Below are 19949 nucleotides of genomic sequence, written 5' to 3' on the forward strand. Positions count from 1 at the left end.
AACATCTGGATTTTGTTCTTATTCACCCCCAACCTCCTTTTTATTAGTGAGCATCTTTTGTATAATGTTCCCTTTCCTGTTTCAAGATTCTTTAGGATAGGTTACCCAGTAGTGGGGTTACTAGGTCAGAGGATGTGGACTTTTATGTGTTGTTAACAACAATATTTAGATTTGTTGTTCAATTAATTTATATTCATTGTAGAAGATAAAAATTACAGTGACTGTACTTCTTTTCTGAAGGCAAGGCTTTGTGATTTCCAGAGGCTTGGGAAATTGCCAGGATAATATAGCTTCTTGAAGGAGATTTACTTCAGCATTCCCTGAACCTTGCCGGGTACTTTATAGGTGGTTTGGTTTTTGTTTTTGTGTGTTTGTGTATGTTTACTACTCGGTGAATGATTTATAGAGGATATGGTTTCTGAATTAATAATTTAAAATTGTTTTATTGGCCAAGTTATATCTTACTGATCAAAGCAACTAAACCACCAAGCTTTTAGGGGTGTATGAAAAAAGATAGTTAAAAGTCTTCAATATAGTTTTTTAAAAAAGTTTTATAAATTAATTTAAAACGTATTTACTACTAGCAAGTGTGTGAATACTTTCCACAACCTTTCATTATACTTAGACTATAGGCATATGACACAAAAGTAGACAGCAACAAAGACTGTACAAATCTTGTTTATCCCCCTTTTCCTCCGACAGAATGTGAAAACCTTTGCATCTTCTGATAGTCTAGCCAAGGTCCAAGAAGTAGCAAGCTGGCTTTTGGAAATGAATCAGGAACTGCTCTCTGTGGGCAGCAAGAGACGACGAACTGGAGGCTCTCTGAGAGGGAATACTTCCTCAAGCCAGGTTGATGAGGAACAGATGAATCGTGTGGTTGAGGAGGATCCACAGCAGCAACCCAGACATCAAGAGGAGGAGCACACTGTGCGGAATGGTGAACTTGTGGGTGCAGACCCTAGGCCTGGAGACCAGAACGATTCCCAGCAAGGACACGTGGAAGAAAATAATAACCGCTTCATTTCAGTAGATGAGGACTCTTCGGGAAACCAGGAAGAGCAGGAGGAAGATGAGGAACATGCTGGGGAACAGGAGGAGGAGGAGGAGGAGGAAGAGGAGGAGGAGATGGACCAGGAGAGTGATGACTTTGACCAGTCTGATGACAGTAGCAGGGAAGACGAACATACGCACAATAGCAATGTCACAAACTGCAGTAGTATCGTGGACCTGCCCATTCACCAGCTCTCATCCCCATTCTATACAAAGACAACAAAAGTGAGTATGTTCAGTCTCCTTTCATCTGCTATCCTACCTCGCTATCTATGACGAAATCATCCTTACAGCTGACCTTCACATGTAGAACAACTTTATTTCCTAAACGTAGTTTGTTAAAGGCACCAGTGTTACAGAGATACTAATAAGAAGGCAACCTAATTGCAAAACAGTGGGGGTGGGGGGTTGATGGTGTTTACCACAAAAAAAAACCACCAGCTTCATGTTTGCTGCCAAAGTGGTTTGGGTGAGTGTGCTGGACTGGTGTGAAACGTGTATAAATCAAGTAATGAAGACTTATATTTGCAAACTGGCTAATGTATTCACTGGCTGTGTTTTCACAGTTAACTCTAATATGTAAATTAATGGAAGTCACAGCAAGTAGCTCTGCTTTGTTATTCAGAAGTTAAATGTGGATGCTAGGTAGGATAGCCTTAGTTAACAGTAGGGATTGTGTCTGAGTTTTACACACATAAAAACCAGACGGTAGCAGACATCTTTTTACTTCTCATTTGCTGATGTTTAAATTTAACAAAGAATCATTGGATTTTCCCCATAAATACCTGTAAATTTAACAGAATTACTTTGAATATGGTTTGACTTGGATGCTAGTGTCTGATACAGTTGACTTAAAAATCAATTAGCTTTATCAATTTTGTTTTAGGTTGTAAAAACGCTGTCACAGAGAACATGTCTGTTGCTAATTTCCATAACCCTTTCACCTTATTATATTTACTTGTTGGCATGACCTAGGAAGAAAATGGCTTCAGGTAGTGGTTTCTCCCATTTAAAGATGGCGGCTTTTGCTCTGGGCAGACTTAGTGTTTTGCTCCTTCCTTTTATTTCCGTAGTGGCAATTTAGAGACTCCTCTAGCACTCTGGAGGCCAGGGCAGGGAGATCATGAATTCAAGGTAGAAGACATTGTCTCAACTACTTAAAAGATATTTTTAGTTACCCGTAGCTGTATTAAGAAGACTTCACATGTCTAAATCTATTAATAAGGAGACATTTGTACTAATCGAGTACTTTATTTTGGAGACAGTTATATCCTTTGATCATTATTAAAAACAAAATTGTGCAGTATCCTGGGCTGCGGTTTCATTTCAGTCCTTTGAAAGGAGTAGGGCTGAGGAGAAAACCCTCCCTCAGAGTCAGGTGTGTAACACACACAGTATCTCAACACTCGAGGCAGGAAGATTGTTGCAGGTTTCAGGCCAGCCTGGGCTGTCTAGTGAATGTGAGTCTGGGATGGGCTGCTCAGAAGACTTTTGTCCTTGAAATGAAGAAAACATCCTTTACTTTCTCAGTCCTTCCTCAGTTTGCCTTAAAAATATCTAAGTAGAAGTCTCCATCGGCCCTGACGGCAGCTAGACTGGTTGTGTCTTTCCGCAGCATTTCTACAGTGATGAGAAACCACGTGTTCTCTAGTGCATTGGTTTGCTCCACAGAACATAATGGAAGCTGTCAAAACCAAGGACAGTTTGGTCCCCTTGGTCACTGAGCCTTGTTTGTTTGTAGTGTAGAGAAGATAGACAGCATTTTTTGATCAGTGATATGGGCACCCTTAAATGGTGAGTGTGAACAGTGACCAGTGTGCTAAGGTAACTTTTATACTAGTTCTTAACATTTCTGAACTCTTAACAGGTTTTTGAGGTGCTTTCTGTCTCAGTGATTGATAGACCTATTTGGATTAACTCTTAGTTGTAGGGAACAGTCTCTGTTCTTTTTTTTTTTTTTTTTTTTCTCTCTTATAACTTTATTTACAAAAAGAGGGATACATATACATATTTTTAAAGGCATTTTGGCATAACACTACTTGAATATTTTTTGTTAGTACTAATTCTTTTAGAGGTTTGATAGCATGCATTGAAATCCCACTAGTTACCATAAGCATAAAGTACATGTAGGACAGAATGTAACATGGAAACAGATTTCTTGGTGAGTATAGATTAAGCATAATGATCTTTGAATACCAAAAGTTGCCACAAGGCTATATTCTTAGCTCTTGGATTATTAATGATTTAAGGTCCAGGTGTACCACACTCTGAGAGGGTGCTGTACATTTATTTTTTTCCTAAGGACTGAGGTCTCTGTTCTTTATAAGAAAGCCATGTTTCCTCTCGAGACAAAGACACTACCCCAGTCCCATTAAGTTTTGTTTCTAAGGGAACATAAAGTAAACAGTATAGATTATATTAGATACTAGATAAACAGATTCGAAATTCTAGTATCAAACGTCAAGGCTAATGGTAGTCAGTAATTGTTGTTATTAAGTGCACGCTGTTTACACATTCCTGAAATAGACAAGGAAACAGGCTGTAGAGAGCCAAATGCTTTCTTTTTCAAGTTTAGATTTTCTTTTCTATTTTCCTTTTCTTGAGACTAGTTTTAATATAGTATATTCTGAGTATGCTTCCCGCTCTAACTTTTCCCCCTCTTCCATCTGAATCCACACCCTTCCTGGCATCCAAAGAAACATAATAGAACATAATGGAACAAATCCAAGTGAATAAGAATAGACGTGACAGACAGACAGACAGAAGACTGAGACACACATTCGTACACATGTGTCCATAAAAATGCAGAACCAGGAGCCATAATATTTATGCATAGGTTTTGAGCATGTTCTGAGCAACAAAAGATTGTATTTTTGATCTGCCCAGTTTCTAAGAACCCTTTCTCTTTCCATGTGCTCTGCTGCCCCCTGTGGTAGGATGTCACAAACAGTGCAGCGGTTTCCAAGTGTGATGGGTTTAATGAACCCCTGAGAACTCAGCTCTTTTCTTGTGGTGTTAGTCCGACACTATTGACGATAAGAGGCCACAAGACCTGCTTTGTAAGAGGAAGGAAGGATCATAAAGAAAGGGATCGAGGCTCTAGAGTCTGCTAGTTGTTTGTCTCCTCGTGGCAAGCCTTCCGCAGGCTCCAGAGGTAGCGTAGCTTGCCTTGCCAGTTATGAGTGTTTGGCACTGCAAGTTTAACTGCCAGCTTACTATGTCTTTTTTTTAAAAATTATTTTCTCAAGAGATCCTCAGCTCATATTGAATCTTTGGCAATTATCTGTAATAATTTAAGATACAGATTATTTTTTGCTTCTGTTTTATCTTTATCAGCTCACTGTCAGCTAACAAGAAACACAAATGGGACAATAAATGGTAGTAGATAAGATCTTCTTTATCTGTACGATGACGCCCCCTTCAGAAGGTTTCTGAGGATTAAGTAAAATCAGATGTGTAGAATGGGTGGCCTAATGCCTGAGAAACGAGGCTAGTGTACACATGGGCCTGTGTCTGTCCCTTAAAATGCAAATCATTCTCTATAACACGTATATCTTTGTTGTGGTCTTAGTGTTCAGTCATTCTAGCACTACTAACATACGAAGGTTATGGAGAAATAATTAGAAAGTAGCTTAGTACTTTAGCAAAACGTGTGCAAGTTAAAAAACTGGGCCTCAGTAAAGAGCCAGTGAACTCTACTCACAGGGTTGCAAGCCCCGCCAGCCACCAGCCAATGTGTGTTACTCACAGTAGAATCTGTCAGTGAATCTGTACTTTTACCAAACGCTAACTGTAAAGTTTCTACTTAAACGCTCTGTAAGCCTTACATTTGATTGATAGAAATTTTATTAATACAGTTTTAAAAATAATTTTAAAAACACCGTTTGAAACTATAGTTGCTCAAAATATATTTCAAATGTGTGTGAATCACATTATTGCTAATCTATATCCTATTCATTGAAAATATGAAAATAATATTTTAATTAAGAGCTTTCTCTGTAAAGTAATTTTCCCTAAAGCGTGAGAAGCAGAGGCAGGCATCTCTAGGCTAGCCACAGCTACTTGATGAAGACTGTCTCAAAAACAAAATCAGAACAGGGAATTTTAAAACTTTGAGTACAAAATGATAAACTTCTGAAATATGTATTAGTACCAAGCAGAGTTATTCCAAGATGTTTTGGGGGCAGATTGCTTTATTTGTATAATCACAAGGACAGTCTTTAATGTTATTTCGTTGGTGATAAGGAAGATGGTATGTAGGATAAGCATGCAGTCTTAAGGATGAATTTCAGTTTAGTTTTGATATATAACTTCAATATTCTTTTTAGATGTTATTGTAAGCATTTGTTGGTATCAAAAAACAATAGATGTAAGTGTTAGAAACCACTTACTTATCTAAGCTTTTGTGTAACCTTTATAATGCATAATAAGGGTTAGAGGAAAAGGCTTTGTGCCCAAAAACTAGCATATGCTCTTGAAGGAGGGGGAGAAGTGGGACTAGTGAGTGTCACTCTGTAGTAGGGAGAAGGGTGGGTACTCTGCTGCCCGTCTTTGATCAGATCCCACATCTCAGACACACTTGGAGCTCTGGCAGTTTCTAGCTTGAGGAGGCTCTGTTTTCACTTATGTTTGTGTGTACTTCATGTATGTGTGGGTGCCTTAGAACTCAGGAGAGGTCAGACAGCCCTTGGTGCCTGATGGGGATTCTGGGAAGAGTAGTTAGACTCTCTGGCAGAATAGTGGGTACTTTAACTCCTGAGCCATTTCTCCAGCTGAAACATGTTTTAATATATGCTTTTGTGAGCAAATTCTTTAGTGTGGCCCTGAAAGCTTTGGGCTCCCCATGTGTCACTTTTCTATTGTTGTGAAGAGATACCATAACCGAGGCAATTATAAACGAAAGCATTCAGTTGGGAACTTGCTTACATCACGGTGGGGAGTGTGGTGGCAGGCAGACAGGCAGGCGTGGCACTGGACACACTGAGCTCACAGCTGACCCTCAAGCACAAAAGACTAGGTAAGGTGGTGTGTACCCGTGATTCATTTCTCCAACAATGCCACACCCCCAATCTTTCTCAAACAGTTTTACAAAACAGGACCAAGCATTCAAATATGTGAACTAGTGGGGCTCATTCTAAGTATTATACCATGAAACATAGCTATCTTTCATTTAGAGAGAGAGAGAACAGCTTGAGAATCTAGGTTTTAAAATAATTCTGAAGTGGCCAGTGCTTTAACAGGAAGGCAGGAGTACTTTCCCTTTCCTGCTCCCGACCTGTGACTATACAGTGTTCTGTAATGGACCTGGTGGAGGACACTGGGATCATCAGCTCCAAATGGAGGTCATCACCCCACTTCACACTGAACAGTTCTTCATGTTAACCTCTTAAAAATCCAGTCGTGTTGTGTGGGATAAGAGACTGCTTCCCAGCATGTGATTATGATTTGCCTTGTGCACTAGCAGGGGCGTGATTTTCACCAGCTGCAGATAGTTTAATTCTGGGGACGGTAGTCCCAGCTACTTTCTCGTATTTGTATTTTCCTCCCAAGGATCACTTGAGCTCATAAATTCAGTTCCAGGCTGGGGAACATAGGAAAAACTCTGTCTCAAGCAAACAAGCAATAAGGATAAGTCATTTATTGAACACTTTTCTGGAATACTAATGGATTCCTATGGCTATGTCCTTGCTGAGTCCTGTAGTTGTCCGCCTGGTGCCAGAGATGGCTTAGGGTCAGGAATTCAGCTGGTCATCAGGTTGGTAGCAGAGCTGGACTTGAGCTGAGATCTTACTTCAGTCCTGGCTGTACTCCTTGAAAATAGAAATACCCAGGGAAGCAATATTTCCAGCTTTGGGGCCTACAAACTGGAATAACCGTAAACCTTCACATCTTTTCAGGTCCCCAGTGTCACCCCAACTAAATCTCTGCTCCTGTGGCGAGTTCATATAAATATTTTTCATAGTACAGGCCTGAAGATCACCATAGATCCCTGAATTACTATGTTGGTGACATAGTTAATCTGATAGCCTGTTAAAGCTGGTTATTTAAACAGTTGACCTCTTCCTTACAAACTGAAATTATGCTCTGTTAGCATAAATTCTTCCTTCTTACCTTTACCTCATGTTTCATCTGTGTGGTTAACCCTGGCCCTTTATTCCTCTAACCTTGTAGGAAGAAATGGCATATGCCCAAAAGGAAGTCTATCCTTGAGTTAACAACAGATTCTCTAGACTTGTGAAATGGTGTTTTTTTTTTGGGGGGGGGTACGGTGGGGTTTTCCCACATTAACCACTCTTTATAACTTTAAAATTAGCAACCATTTTATTTTCAAGGTAATAGCAAACTTGAGTGGGAACTCAGGGTCCATATGCTTATCTCCACCCCCACATATCATGCCCCCCAATAAACCCCTCGCCAGAATGGTAGATGTTTTACAAATGATGAGGCAGAAGCCACATTAAGTCAGGCTTCACTCCTGGTCTTATGTACTCTGTGGGTTTGAACAAATGTGCAGTGGTGTATTTACCATTGTGGTATTTTATAAAATAGTGTTCGAGTGTCCCAAAGAATCCTCAAGATCAGCCTGTTCAGTCTCCACCCGCCCAGGCCCAGGCCATCACCAGGGTCTTTGCTGTCTCCACAGTGGTCCTGTTTCCAGCGTGCCGTGCGCCTGCAGTCATACAGTGGCCCTTTTAGCTTGAGTTTTAGAATACCCTTCATTACGTTTCTTCAGTGTATTTCCATGGCCTGAAAGCTCACTTTTCATTGTTGAATATTATTCCTTTGTCCATGTATCTAATTACCCACCTGGTGGAGAATGTTCTGGTTTTCCAGACTTTGGCAGCCATGAGCTGCAGACGAGTATTGTAGCTGTATATTTCCTCTTATAAGAAGCTGCCGTGGTGCCTTCTCTTGCCTGTGTTGTTTTGCGCTCTCACTGTCAGCGAGTGCTGTGCCCTTGCTGGTGCTTGGCATCGTCAGGATTGTGGATCGGGCTGCTCGGAGGTGTGTTGTCTCCCGCCACTGTTTTATCCACATTTCTCCAGTCAGTACATTAGTGAACATACTTCAGGTACATGCTTAGCCTAAGTACACCTTTGGTGCGGTGTCCAGGTCTTTTGCTCATTTTAAAATTGGACTGTTTTCTTAGCAGCGCTGTTTTTAGAGCTTTCTGGCTTTTAAAATAAGTGTGATTTGTTATGTTTTACAAGTATTTTGGCCTGTTTGTCTTCTTGTTCTATCCATAGTGTCTTTCAGAGAGACTGCTTAAGTTTAGTGGCTCCATCTTCTGTCACTTCTCTCATAGGTAATGCCTCTCACGTTGTAGCTACAGTGCCAAGGCTACCCGCTTAGGGTTTTCTTGTGTGTTTGTAGCCTACTTTAAGATAATTTCTGAAAGGGGTGTAAGGGCTGTGAATGCTGATGCTGATGCAGAGGTCCCGGTGTTGTGGTACCATCTACAGGAGACTAACTTCCCATTATATTTTCTTTGCATCTCCGTCAGCGATCTGTTGACTGCATTAACATCGCTGTTTCTGAGCCCTCGATCCTGTAGCATTCATCAGTTCGCTAACTGCTCTCTTGGTGGCTGTGCGTTTGTGAAAACGTGAGGTGGTTGCTGCCAATCTTCCCATGTTGTTCAGTTTCACACTGGCTCTTTCACATCTTCTGACTTTGCATGTAAATGCTGGAGCCTTTGTCAGTGTGTCTGCAGAGTAACTGCTAGGATTTTGTTTGGAATAGTAATTCAAAAGAAAGTGAAATATTGAAAACCTACAAAAGAGATAGGAATGCTCAGTTTTTAAGGCGTCTGCCATTAGTAGATTTAGCAGTGTCCTTAGGCAGTTGGAGAAAGTGGTTTTGGCAGGGAAACCTATGTAATCATTTAAGTTTCTTCACTGAACACTAGAGGGCCATATTGTACCTTGTTAATGGTGCAGTTTTCATGTATTTAAATATATTATTTCTTGCCCCAGTTTGGAATAAGTATTAAGGAAAGTTGCATATATTGACAAATACTATTTTTGTATTTTTTTTTAATTCAAGAAACTAGCGTATTCTTATTTTGGCATTAAGTAACAAAAAGAAACAGTGTATTTTGTACATATGAACAAACTCACTTTTTTTGCAAGGGTGAGTACATTTTTGAAAAATTGTTAAGAATTAACATGTAATCTTCAATCAGAAGACCTCCTATGAGCAGTGATTGCCCCGGGCTCCTCAGCATGTGTGCACGAAAGAGCAGGTCCCTGGTACATTAGCGCTAATGTAGGGTGAGGCACCCAGTCATCTTGAAGTAAAGAATGCTTGACCAGCTAATTTCTTGACTTTCTTAGTTTGGTGGTGGCGGCAAATCATAACCTCTAGGTCCTGACTGAGTAGTGTGACTATGTGAAGAGGGACACAGTTTGATTAGAATCTGGATGACTGCTTGTTCAAGTTCAGAAGCCTGCTTATTGTCGCTTCCTGCCTCTATTTATTGATAGAATACTTTTCACTCTTAATTTTTTAAGAGTTTCTGGGGGACATAGGGCATTCTCACTAGTCAGTGTCCACCTTAGCTACAACTGTCAACGTGGAAGACGGGCGGGATTCTGATACTTCAAAGGGAAACCACCGCATCCCTGAGCTTCTGCAGCTGAGCTGTCATGTCTGTCAGTTTAAACTTTCTGGGCAGGTTAGTGCCTGTCCTATCGAAGGCCGTTACAGCCTGCTGTTGATAAACAGTGCTGTCTCCTGATGTGGCTGTGGCTGGTGTGCCCTCACCACAAATTCACCACTTGTCCACACCACTGCTGTTGCCCTCAGAATACACACATCCTTATGCGCTGGCAGACTGATGTGAGTTTAAGTGACTACACACCTTTTGCTTGGGTAATGGAATTAGTTACAGCCATCTATTATGTTGGTGAAAGTAAAATGCTTAAATGGCTAAAAACGTAAGCCAGATAAGAAGAGGGATCAGTGTATGTGAGCAAAGCTTGTACTGCTGCTCTCAGAGCAGGCCATACTGCACGCTGCCTAGGCTCTGGGGATGCCTCGGCTTCTTAAGCCTGAGCTGCCTTGACCTTTATCTTCTCTTCTTGCCTGAGCTGCCTTGAGCTTTATCCTGTGACTGCCGATCACTTGGAAACAGCACATCAGTGTGAAAAACAAGCTGAGCTTTTTAAGAATGACAACCTAAGTGGTCACAGGATGTTCCTTTAAACAGAAGTGTCTGCCCATTTTTTTAAGTGAAGAGGATGTGGTCTACACTCTTCAAAGTAAGCAGTATTAGGGTCCTACTTCGAAAAGGGATTTTTTTCCCTGAAGACAGGCATACCATAGTGATCATCTTTGAGAAAGTATGTGCTGAAGGATGCTGGAATACCTGTGCCCTCCTGAGAATGTCTGTGCTGTAGGATGTTACCTCTGCTCTCCTTCCTGCTTACCTTTTCTTACTTAACTACTCTCTATCTCAGGCCTCTCGCTGCACCCGAGGTTTGCTAGATGCTAGCCAGCAAGCCGTGGGGATCCTCCTCTCTCCATCTGGGCACTAGGACTTTAGATGCCTGGGCCTCCATGTTTGCATAGCAAGCACTTCCCCAGCCGAGACTCGCACTTCCTCCTCTTAATTCTCGAGATCTTTCTGCACAAGCACATTTGGGATTATAGAAGTTGAGTTAATTTATCTTTTTTGATAGCTAATTAGTGTTTTATTTATTGAAGAAATGAAAACTCAGACATCTGCTATAAAATTAATGTTGAGATTTATGAGACTGTTAGTTTATCCAGGAATGAAAGCCTAAATTATTTTTTATATTTTGATTGTATGTTTAAATCATTTTATTTAGAGTAAATATTTCTATACTTAAATTCTTTTATTTATTTATAAATAGATATTTTATTTATATTTTAAAGGTGTGTACACACATTCCTCCCTGAGCCCCCAACCCCCTCAAGCAGAGTAGTGTGATTTCCTGGCTTGCAAACCATCTTTAGGACATGTGCAGGAGAAATAGCTGAAAGGTTGATGAATTATTGGTGCTGAAGCTTGCTTATAAAACTAATTTAAATGACAGTCTTTAAATGTTTATTTTGAAAACTGTAGAAGATAAAGTTATTTGAGGCTCTTTGTCGTCACGTGGGGTTGGAATTCTTGCATGACTGAAATACCTGTAATTACAATGCCATTTTTGTCATAGTTGACTTAAAGGTATAGCTATATTAATCGGCAGCTGAATTCTTGGTGAGCAGCTGTGAAAGGCCAGTTTAACAGCTGGGGAAGCCAGGGTAGAGCATGAGCATTCAGCTCAGTCATGAAGAAACATGCGGTACAGACACAGAGGACAGCATGCTGGGTACTGCTGAGACACTGAAAGTTAGACTTCAGTTATAATCTCAAATATCTCTTTAGATGCCTGGTAAAAGAATGAGAACACAAGTATAGGATTAAAATTCAAAGCTTACATTAAAAAATTATATCTATCACCTATACATTTTGTATGTCATTGCCTAGGTCATTGTGGTGGGCAGGAGGAGAAAGTAAAAATATATAATTTGTTGTAATGTTAATTTTTTGAATTTCATCTTTTGGTCCATTTTTAAAACCTTTCATTATATCTATTCCTTCTTTCCAGTTAAAGCATTTTCATTGTATACAACTCAACTACACCATCTCAACACGTTGTCACAGTTGCCACACTACTGAACTCAAGCAGAGCTTGTGTTTGTCCTAGGGATCAAACTCAGGTCATCAGGCTTGGCAACAAGCACCTTTCTACACTAAACCATGTTGCTGGCCCTTGGATATTTTTGTAAAGCTAACTTTACTAACTTGTGATAAAAGAAGGCTCAGGAAATTGATAATCCAGCAGTATGAGACATATCCATGACTAATAAAGCTACAGTGTGCACTCTCGGTCTTCTGGCCCATCCTTCTCTTTAGGAGTCTGAAGGATGGGGTAAGCAGCCAGCCTAAGGTTTCCCAGTTCCTGCTGGCACTGAACCTAGAATTTAAAATTTACCTGATATTCTATGTGTGCTGTGCAGTTGACCTGTCAGCTTTGGATAATTTAGCCTAGAGCAGTGGCTCCCAACCTTCCTAATGCTGGGGCCCTTTAATATAGTTCCTTGTGCTATGGTGACCCCAACCATAAAATTATTCCCATTGCTACTTTACAACTGTGATTTTGTTAGTTACAAATTGTAAAGTAAGTTTGTGATGTCTTAGGTGACCCCCGTGAGTTTGTGAGTTTGTAGCTGCCAGGTCTGTTTGTACACTCTGTACTGTTTTAGAGCCCAGGCTACCGTGTGCGTACGTGGTTAGTGGTTACGGGTGGTCCTTCGTGCTTGCATACCAGAACTTAGCAGGAAGCTCAAGGGTGCACTGTGGTGTTGCTGCTATGCTAGTAATGGCGGGATGCCCTAGGAATTGTAACTGGAAATTCTGAACTTCCCGACAAGCACTTTGGGCATTTGAATGTTGTGTCGAACTTCTCTAGAAATCTTTTTGTATTGGACTTTAACCCTTCATACCCAGCTCCATTTTTTAGTTTTTCAAGACAGGGTTTCACGGTGTAGCTCTGGCTATCCTGGAACACTCTGTAGAGCAGGCTGGCCTGCAGCTCACACAGAGCCTCCTGTTTCTGCCTCCCACGTGCTGGGATTAAAGGTGTGTGCCACCACTGCCCTTCTGTTCGGTTTTGTACCATGAATAGTAAAGGTACAGGGGCCACGCCATATAGTCAAAATTTAATTTTATGCTGAATTCTTTTTTTCTACAGTTGAAGTATTAATACAAGCAGACACTTTGCTGGTGTGTGACTGTCGCCTGTTTGTTTCAGTTTCTTCATTGCCATGCGTACATTTCTTAATGGGCAGGAGTGTAAGAGTCCCATCTCTGGCACTAGGCTTTGAAAGACTAAACATTGGTTCAGCACAGGTTGACAGTGCTGTGCTCTGTATGGAGAATAGTTATTTGACCTACTTCACTTTAGTAGTGCTGTATTTTTTAATTATCTAGAATTTTCTGTCTCACCAAGAACACAGCGGTGCTAACGGGAATGGCTTAAGTTCACAGAAGCATTGACTACTGAGATCCAGTAGCATGTGTTAGTATTTTTCCCCTTGGAAAAAATGTGAAACTATTGTACAGAATCAGTTTCTTAAGGCTGGTGCGGTGGCAGCTGCATGTGGAAGCGGAGGCAGAGGGTCCTTAGAAGCTTGCTTGAGACCTGGGACTTGTGGCTAGCCTGGGCAGTGTAAGAAAACCATCTTACGTGTTAGTAGTTGAGGAGCCATGTACACTGTCCACAGTGCCCTTCATGGGTTGTGGTTTTCTTGAATTTAAGCACGTGAAGCTGGCTCTCGTTTAATGCCAGTGGTTGTGACGCTGTCCACTGTCCAGGCTGTCCTTCGTTGATCCGGGGTTTCTTATGTATTTGAAGTGTTCACTATTTTTCGTATTTCCACTCTAGATTGACAGCACGGCTTCAGGGATAAGAGTTCCTCAAGGCACAGGAAGTTAGTAGCTGCCACTGACCGTCGCTAAGGAGCTGTCTTTGCGCCTGTCTTGGCCCGGCTTGGCCGGGCTTGCCCTCAGTGTTGCGTGTGCTCAGTTGCAGTGCTCTGCACTATCCAGTTGAGGGCAGCTATTTCCCAATAGAGGAGTTGAGAATGCTACCTCGTGCTTCTGAAAAATGTGCTTTCTGATATACAACAGAGGTGACTTTCTCTCCTGTGTTTCTCTGATGTCATAAATAACCATGGGAACATGGAAATCTCCTTTTTCCTTCATCATCCTTGTTTGGTTCTTTAAGAACTATTGAGAAAGCTTTATGTTCACTTGCAGTTCTTCCCTGTCCCAGCTCCTTTCAGCTCGTCTTCTTTCCCCACTTGCACCAGATTTAAAGATCTCGTGGACCGGCTGGACCTGGGAATCTAGATCTTAAAAGGACACACATGTAACAATGTGGCTCTGCAGGGTGTGGGGCTGTAGGTGTAAATGTGAGTGCAGACAGTGTTTACTGTGCTGTTTACTTAATCAGTGGGCTAAGTAACTGTTAGATTGCACCAGTTTGGCCTGTTTGGTATTTTTTTAATGCAAGATAAATGCTAATCTCACGAATATACTGCCCTCTCTCATTTTTACTTTTGTTTAAGCACAGAAATATCATTTAATTTAAATGTTATCTTCCCTGAATCTGGAAGGAATTAGAAGTGCTAATTGTTTTCGGAGATTATCACTGAAATACATTGTTTTAAGAATAAAGATCTCAATCTGTATAAAATTATACTGTAATATTAGCAAAATAGATGGTGAGTATATCTGGAGAGAGTGATACATTAGCGAAGGGATATTCTAAGGAGACAGAATATGATCGAGGGATATAATTTTATGGACAAAATCTCAGTCTTCCTCTGGAGACTGAAGTGAGCCTCAAAGGGCAGCACAGAGCGGAGCAGGGTCTGGAGAGGATGGTGGGGCCGTAGACGCGGCTCCTTTAACTATCAGCTGTAAACCCCTGCCCCCAACCGTGATAGTTTATAGACTTCCAGTGTCCTTATGCTATCTTTTCTCTGTCCTAACCCTGGATCTTTGTTGGGAATGATGTCGCGCACACACTGCCATGCATTTCTTAGAGCATGTCCTGGTTTGGAAGTGACATGTGACTGTGATCATTGCCCTTGGTAAATTATTTTATAAGAATATAAGAGTATGTGTATTGGGTGTCTGTGCTGTGGACCCCCGTGCAGAGGACAGAGGAAGACACCACATGTCCTGTGCAATTCCCCTTGCCTTATTTTCGAGATACAAGACAGTCTCTTGGAGCTAGGGTGGAGGCTAACAGTCCCCAGTGATCTTCCTATCTGAACTCCCTGCATGTGTTACACAGACTCATGGGGCCACACCCAGCTTTTTTTTTTTTTTTTGGTGGGTAGGTGTAAAGCTTTGGGTCATCAGGTTTGAATAGCAAGAACTCTGAAGTCGTTAAGCCAAGTCTCCAGTCCCAGGGCTAAGGACTGTTGTGTTCTACTATCATTTACTTTTTAGACTTTCTACTGTAGTTGAGCATGTATGATAAAAAAGTAATGTTTTTACCTTGTTCATGTATACTCAGTGACGCTAAGTACATTCAGAATATTGCCTAACAATGACCACTTTCCCTCTCTAGAACTCCCCCCTCCGCCCCCTTTTCCTAGGTGCTGACTCAGTGTTTGTAGGGTAATGTTTTGAACAAAATTGAAAGCATGATGGTATGAAGATTGTGGGAGATTCTTTAAACATAGTCACCTCACACCTTTGGGGACCACCCTTGTGCTCTCTGTCTCTGAACTAAACTGTCCCCACGCACTGCATGAGTATTTGATTGTAAGTGGAGTCATGCTACACCTATCTTTTTGTAATGCACTTGTTTTACTTTGTGATAGTCTCAACTTTCAGTGATGTATCAAGGCTGAAATTTCCTTTCTGAAGGCAAAACAACAATCAACTGTGTGTGTAGCACTTTGATTACTTGGGTTATTTCCGCGTTGTAATTGTTGAGAATCATGCTACTACAATCATGTTACTTCTAGTCAACTTCCTGCTTTTAAATCGTGTGTGTGTGTGTGTGTGTGTGTGTGTGTGTGTGTGTGTGTTGTGTGTGTGTCCGTCCAGAAGTAGAGATGCAGAGTGACCTTGACTTTACATTCCATTTTGATATTAGAGACAAAGACCTGGTTTAAGAACATAACACCAGAATTGGGCTGGGAATATTTCACATGTACAAACTCTTTTCTTCTCACTAGTCTACTTACAGAGGAAAATGGATCTTTCCAAAGTGGGAGGGGTTGCAGGAAGAAACCAGACAAGGTGGCTCACCCTGTAATTTTAGCACTTGCGAGTTAGAGGCAGGAGGATCACCAGTTCAAGGTCATTTCTGGTTTCAGGATTGAGTTTAGTCTAAGTGGTTGGTTTAAGGAAATATTTAAGATTATGCTACAACTAATAGTTTAGGAGTACTTTCAGCTAGAGTCTCTGCTCCAAAGTTTACCTTGGGTACGCGTGTGCAGATAGATGTTCTAGCCCAGTCTCAGTCCTTTTCGGTGTTCTAGGAGGCTTGTCTGACCGACAGTTGGAGGAATGAAACACTAAGAATTTCCATGCTCCGTCCAACATTTCAGTGACCTCTCTGTCAATGCACACACTACCATGGCTTTCTTAGAGCATGTTTGTATTGAGAACTGACACGCGACGCTGATCACTGACTGTCATAATTTATTTTACAAATTAATAAAGAGTTTATGTGCCTCTAGTCAGTCATGTGACTATTATAAAAGAATCAGGGACTATTTCCGAATTACAGAGAAGCTGAGATTGATAATCTCTAGTCTCTAGTAAGATGATTCAAGGTTATTAATAGCTAGAGAGAGGGAGGGTGTTTACTGGCATGGTGACCATGAGATAAAGAATGGTTTATAAGGAAAGGGTAACACTGACAGACACTTGAAATGAGCACCCACGATGAGGTTAAACAAGCATGTTGTTTTTAACATGTATAAACACTCCTTAAATTTGAATTGACTCAACGCATTCTTCAGACACTTATGGTGACATTTGAGAAAGGAAGACTTAAGAGAAAACAGAGTTGTGTGTGTGTTGAATTTTGTAAAAAAACTCTTTCCTTTCCACTTTGTAGGGAGCACCTTGGTTATTTAGCTGGAGTACTCCCAGGACCCTGCAGCCCAGCCCTGCTTTGCTCCTGTCTGCAACTGCTCACTTGCTGTGGGAGCTCACCAGCTGTTTGACTGGCAGGAGCAGGAGCGCTCACTTCAGGAGTTTATAATTCCTGGCTATTCTAGGACAGTTTGCACTTCACCAAGCCTCAGACAGGTCAGGACACTCGCAAAGAGAAGGTTGGAAGACAAAAGCAGCAACAGGCCTTGGGTTCCCAGCCTTTTAAAACTACCAGTAATGTTTTCAGTTTGGTTGTGAGTGTTTTAGTAATGTGCCTGTATTACATGTAGAGAGTGTTCAGCAACCAAGAGGAGTTTAAAATGTCAAAACCTGGAAAAGTTCCTGTGAACCATGGCTTGGTTCCTGTTGATCTTAAAAGTGCAAAAGAGCCTCTGCCACATCAGACTGTGATGAAGATATTTAGCATTAGCATCATTGCCCAGGGCCTGCCTTTTTGTCGAAGACGGGTAAGTCTGTAACATTTGAAAGCATGAACGTTTATTTAAGTGTTGTTTCTCTTCCGGTAAAGCACAGCAGATTTCCTGTGTGTGTGTGTGTGTGTGTGTGTGTGTGTGTGTAGCTAACAATATGTTGTATAGCCAGGGAACACTTGCGCAGCGACAGCTTTAGAGATGATCTGGAATTTGACAGGGTCCCCACCTCTGTCTTTGCGTCTCATCTTTTTCTTGAGATTAGAATCCTGTAAACTTATTTCAAACTGGTAAATGTGAAAAAGATATGTCTTAAATTCTAATATGTATATTAGAATCTCAATCTTGTAGCTTTTAGTTTGATGGGACAGTAAAGCTGCTGTTGGTGTGCTCCTTATGTGGGAATGCAGCATCTAGTGCAGATCGTTCTCCAGGTCCTTAGGCTTCTCGGGCTGTTTACAAGCTCTTTCACGAATTCAGACTGCATAAATGAAAAGAGATGGCTTTCATTTTGCTGAAATAGAAGTAGCACTGCTCTGGGATATAATGTATATGTAGCCATCCCGAACTAAGTTGGATTTTACATAATTAGTGCCAGTGTATAATCAACATAAGATCCAAGGATGTTTTCAGTATTGAACACTGAAGCTGTAGTATTAATAGTATGCGTTTCTTCTGACTTAGCTGCTGTTGCTATTTTGAATTATTTACTAGAGTAATGTATTTGTAGATATGAAATACATTTACGATCCTGAACACAGTAGGCCCAAACACACAAGTATCTCTGTGTGTCTATGTCTGTCTGTCTGTCTGTCTGTGTCTATGGAAGACAATTAATGTTGTCTGTGTCTTGTATCTCTTATAGGTACTTTTTGTTAACTGAAAGGGACAAGGCGAATAATCCATCACAAGAAAACTAGTTTTGTCTATATAGAGACATTTACTGAGACTTAAGTAAGCTTTGCACCCCCCCCCCATTAGCTTAGTTCCTTTTGAGTGATTTCAACTTCTATCTGAAGTAAATGGCAGCCATGTTGGAAAATGGAGTTAAAACAATGTCTTTTGAATTTTGAAACTAGAACCCAAAGTGCCCTCTTGTCCTGTTTCTTCTCTTCCTTTTCTACTTGTTCTGTCTTCATGGTTTGCTTGTCTTTCACCTGTCGGTTTGAAAGCTTCTGTGCCGTGAGGTCACTGTTCACATTTGAGATTTTACAAGAGGCCTCTTGACAGCTGTAATGTCATTTGCAAATAGGTGATTAATTTACTCCTTCTGTAAACAGAAATACCAACACAATTAAGTTTAAAAGACTAGTTAGCAAACATAAAAACACGAGGACTTCTTTACATTAAACAGTTAAAGTATTGATAACCAAGTTAATGTTGTTCTCTTATCTTGTTCTTATTTTGTAACAAACCTATGGAGTCTTAGTTTGCAGGAGTTTAATGTCACTGTGCATTTGTTTGGAAATGACATAGAAGCTGACCCTGAGGAAGCATTGACAAGGACCGTGAGGGTCCCGGCGGGTTCTCTGATGTCACTGCTCTGACTTTTCTAGGTTATGGTGCTAAGTTATAGCCCTGCCGCTGCAATGCCACGTTAAAGCTAAGTATGGAGGTTAAAGTTGTGTGGGAAATTAGAAGTAAAGACCATGGCTACAGGTTTAAAACCGTCTTTTAATCAACATGTCCAGGTTCTGTTTTATTAAAACAGTGTTGACTGTGGCATAACTCCTGGGAACATCAGAGTTATGAGACCTTTTCTCTTCACATGAGAGCTTCTCTTTCCACAGTTGGGTACTTTAGATGGATTTTCATTATCCTTGTTAGTTTAGTGTGACAGATATTTTAAGTGTTTATGAGAAAATTCTTTTGAAATGGTATACAGTTTGATCATATTTTATGCCAGATGTTTTGGAAAACATCATAACCTTTTCCTAGGTGCTGACTCAGTGTTTGTAGGGTAATGTTTTGAACAAAATTGAAAGCATGATGGTATGAAGATTGTGGGAGATTCTTTAAACCATAGAATATTTATATTATAATTACAATATAAATTATAGCTACGATTTTAATTTTCATCTCTCTTTTTTTAAGAAAGTGTTTATTTATAAAAGTGTCACAACTAAATTAGGGTAGCCTAATTTATCAGGTTTTTTGTTTTTTGTTTTTTTTTTAGGCTCTCACCTAAAGTGTGTGAGCATTCAAGTATTTGTAACACTAAGTAACAAACTAGCTGCTAATTAGTCACTATTGAGTTAAATACTTTAGCATTGAGGAACTCATCAGCTAGAATATTTGGTAAAAATCAGCTCTGTAGGAGGCTGGAGTGATAGCTCCATTGTTAATAGTTCAGATTGCTCTCATAATAGTGGCTGGAAGTTTGGTTCCCATGCATCAGATGGCTCCCAGCCTACCTGTAGTCCCTGCCCCACTGGCACCCTCTACTGGACTTTATAATCACCCAATTCACATTCAGAGACTTTACACACACACACACACACACACACACACACACACACACACACAAAGATAAGCTCTATAGGTAATTATTAATATCAAGGAGGTTTGGGGGGTTTAACCTAGTTTAACTTGTAATTTTAAGAAGCTGAATAGCCTTCTTAATAACAGAACAGAAATATTGCTTAATTTTTTTTTCTTGAAGCTGGAATGCTTTTAATTATGACAGTAGCATCAGAAACAGTCTAAAATTCCAGTTTCATTATTTTTTTTACATTTTTGGGCACATCCAAAACAGTGCAGAATTT

The 19949-nt window shown here is 40.6% G+C and overlaps 1 protein-coding gene across 2 annotated transcripts in view; it reads left to right on the forward strand.

Moving 5' to 3' along the window:
• The first annotated feature begins 756 nt into the window (after nucleotides 1-756).
• Nucleotides 757-19949, forward strand: part of FBXW7 (F-box and WD repeat domain containing 7) — a 66779-nt gene continuing 47586 nt past the window's right edge. The window contains exon 1 of one of the 2 annotated variants that reach the window (XM_080916566.1): nucleotides 757-1278. In XM_080916566.1, coding sequence (XP_080772692.1) covers nucleotides 772-1278 — 507 coding nt within the window. In that variant the 5' untranslated portion in view covers nucleotides 757-771. Of the gene's footprint in view, nucleotides 1279-16919; nucleotides 17221-19949 lie in introns of those variants that run through there. The other variant, XM_080916565.1, reaches the window with a different exon arrangement.

This window comes from Micromys minutus (genome assembly GCF_963924665.1).
Source record: "Micromys minutus genome assembly, chromosome: 4".
Lineage (NCBI taxonomy): Eukaryota > Metazoa > Chordata > Mammalia > Rodentia > Muridae > Micromys > Micromys minutus.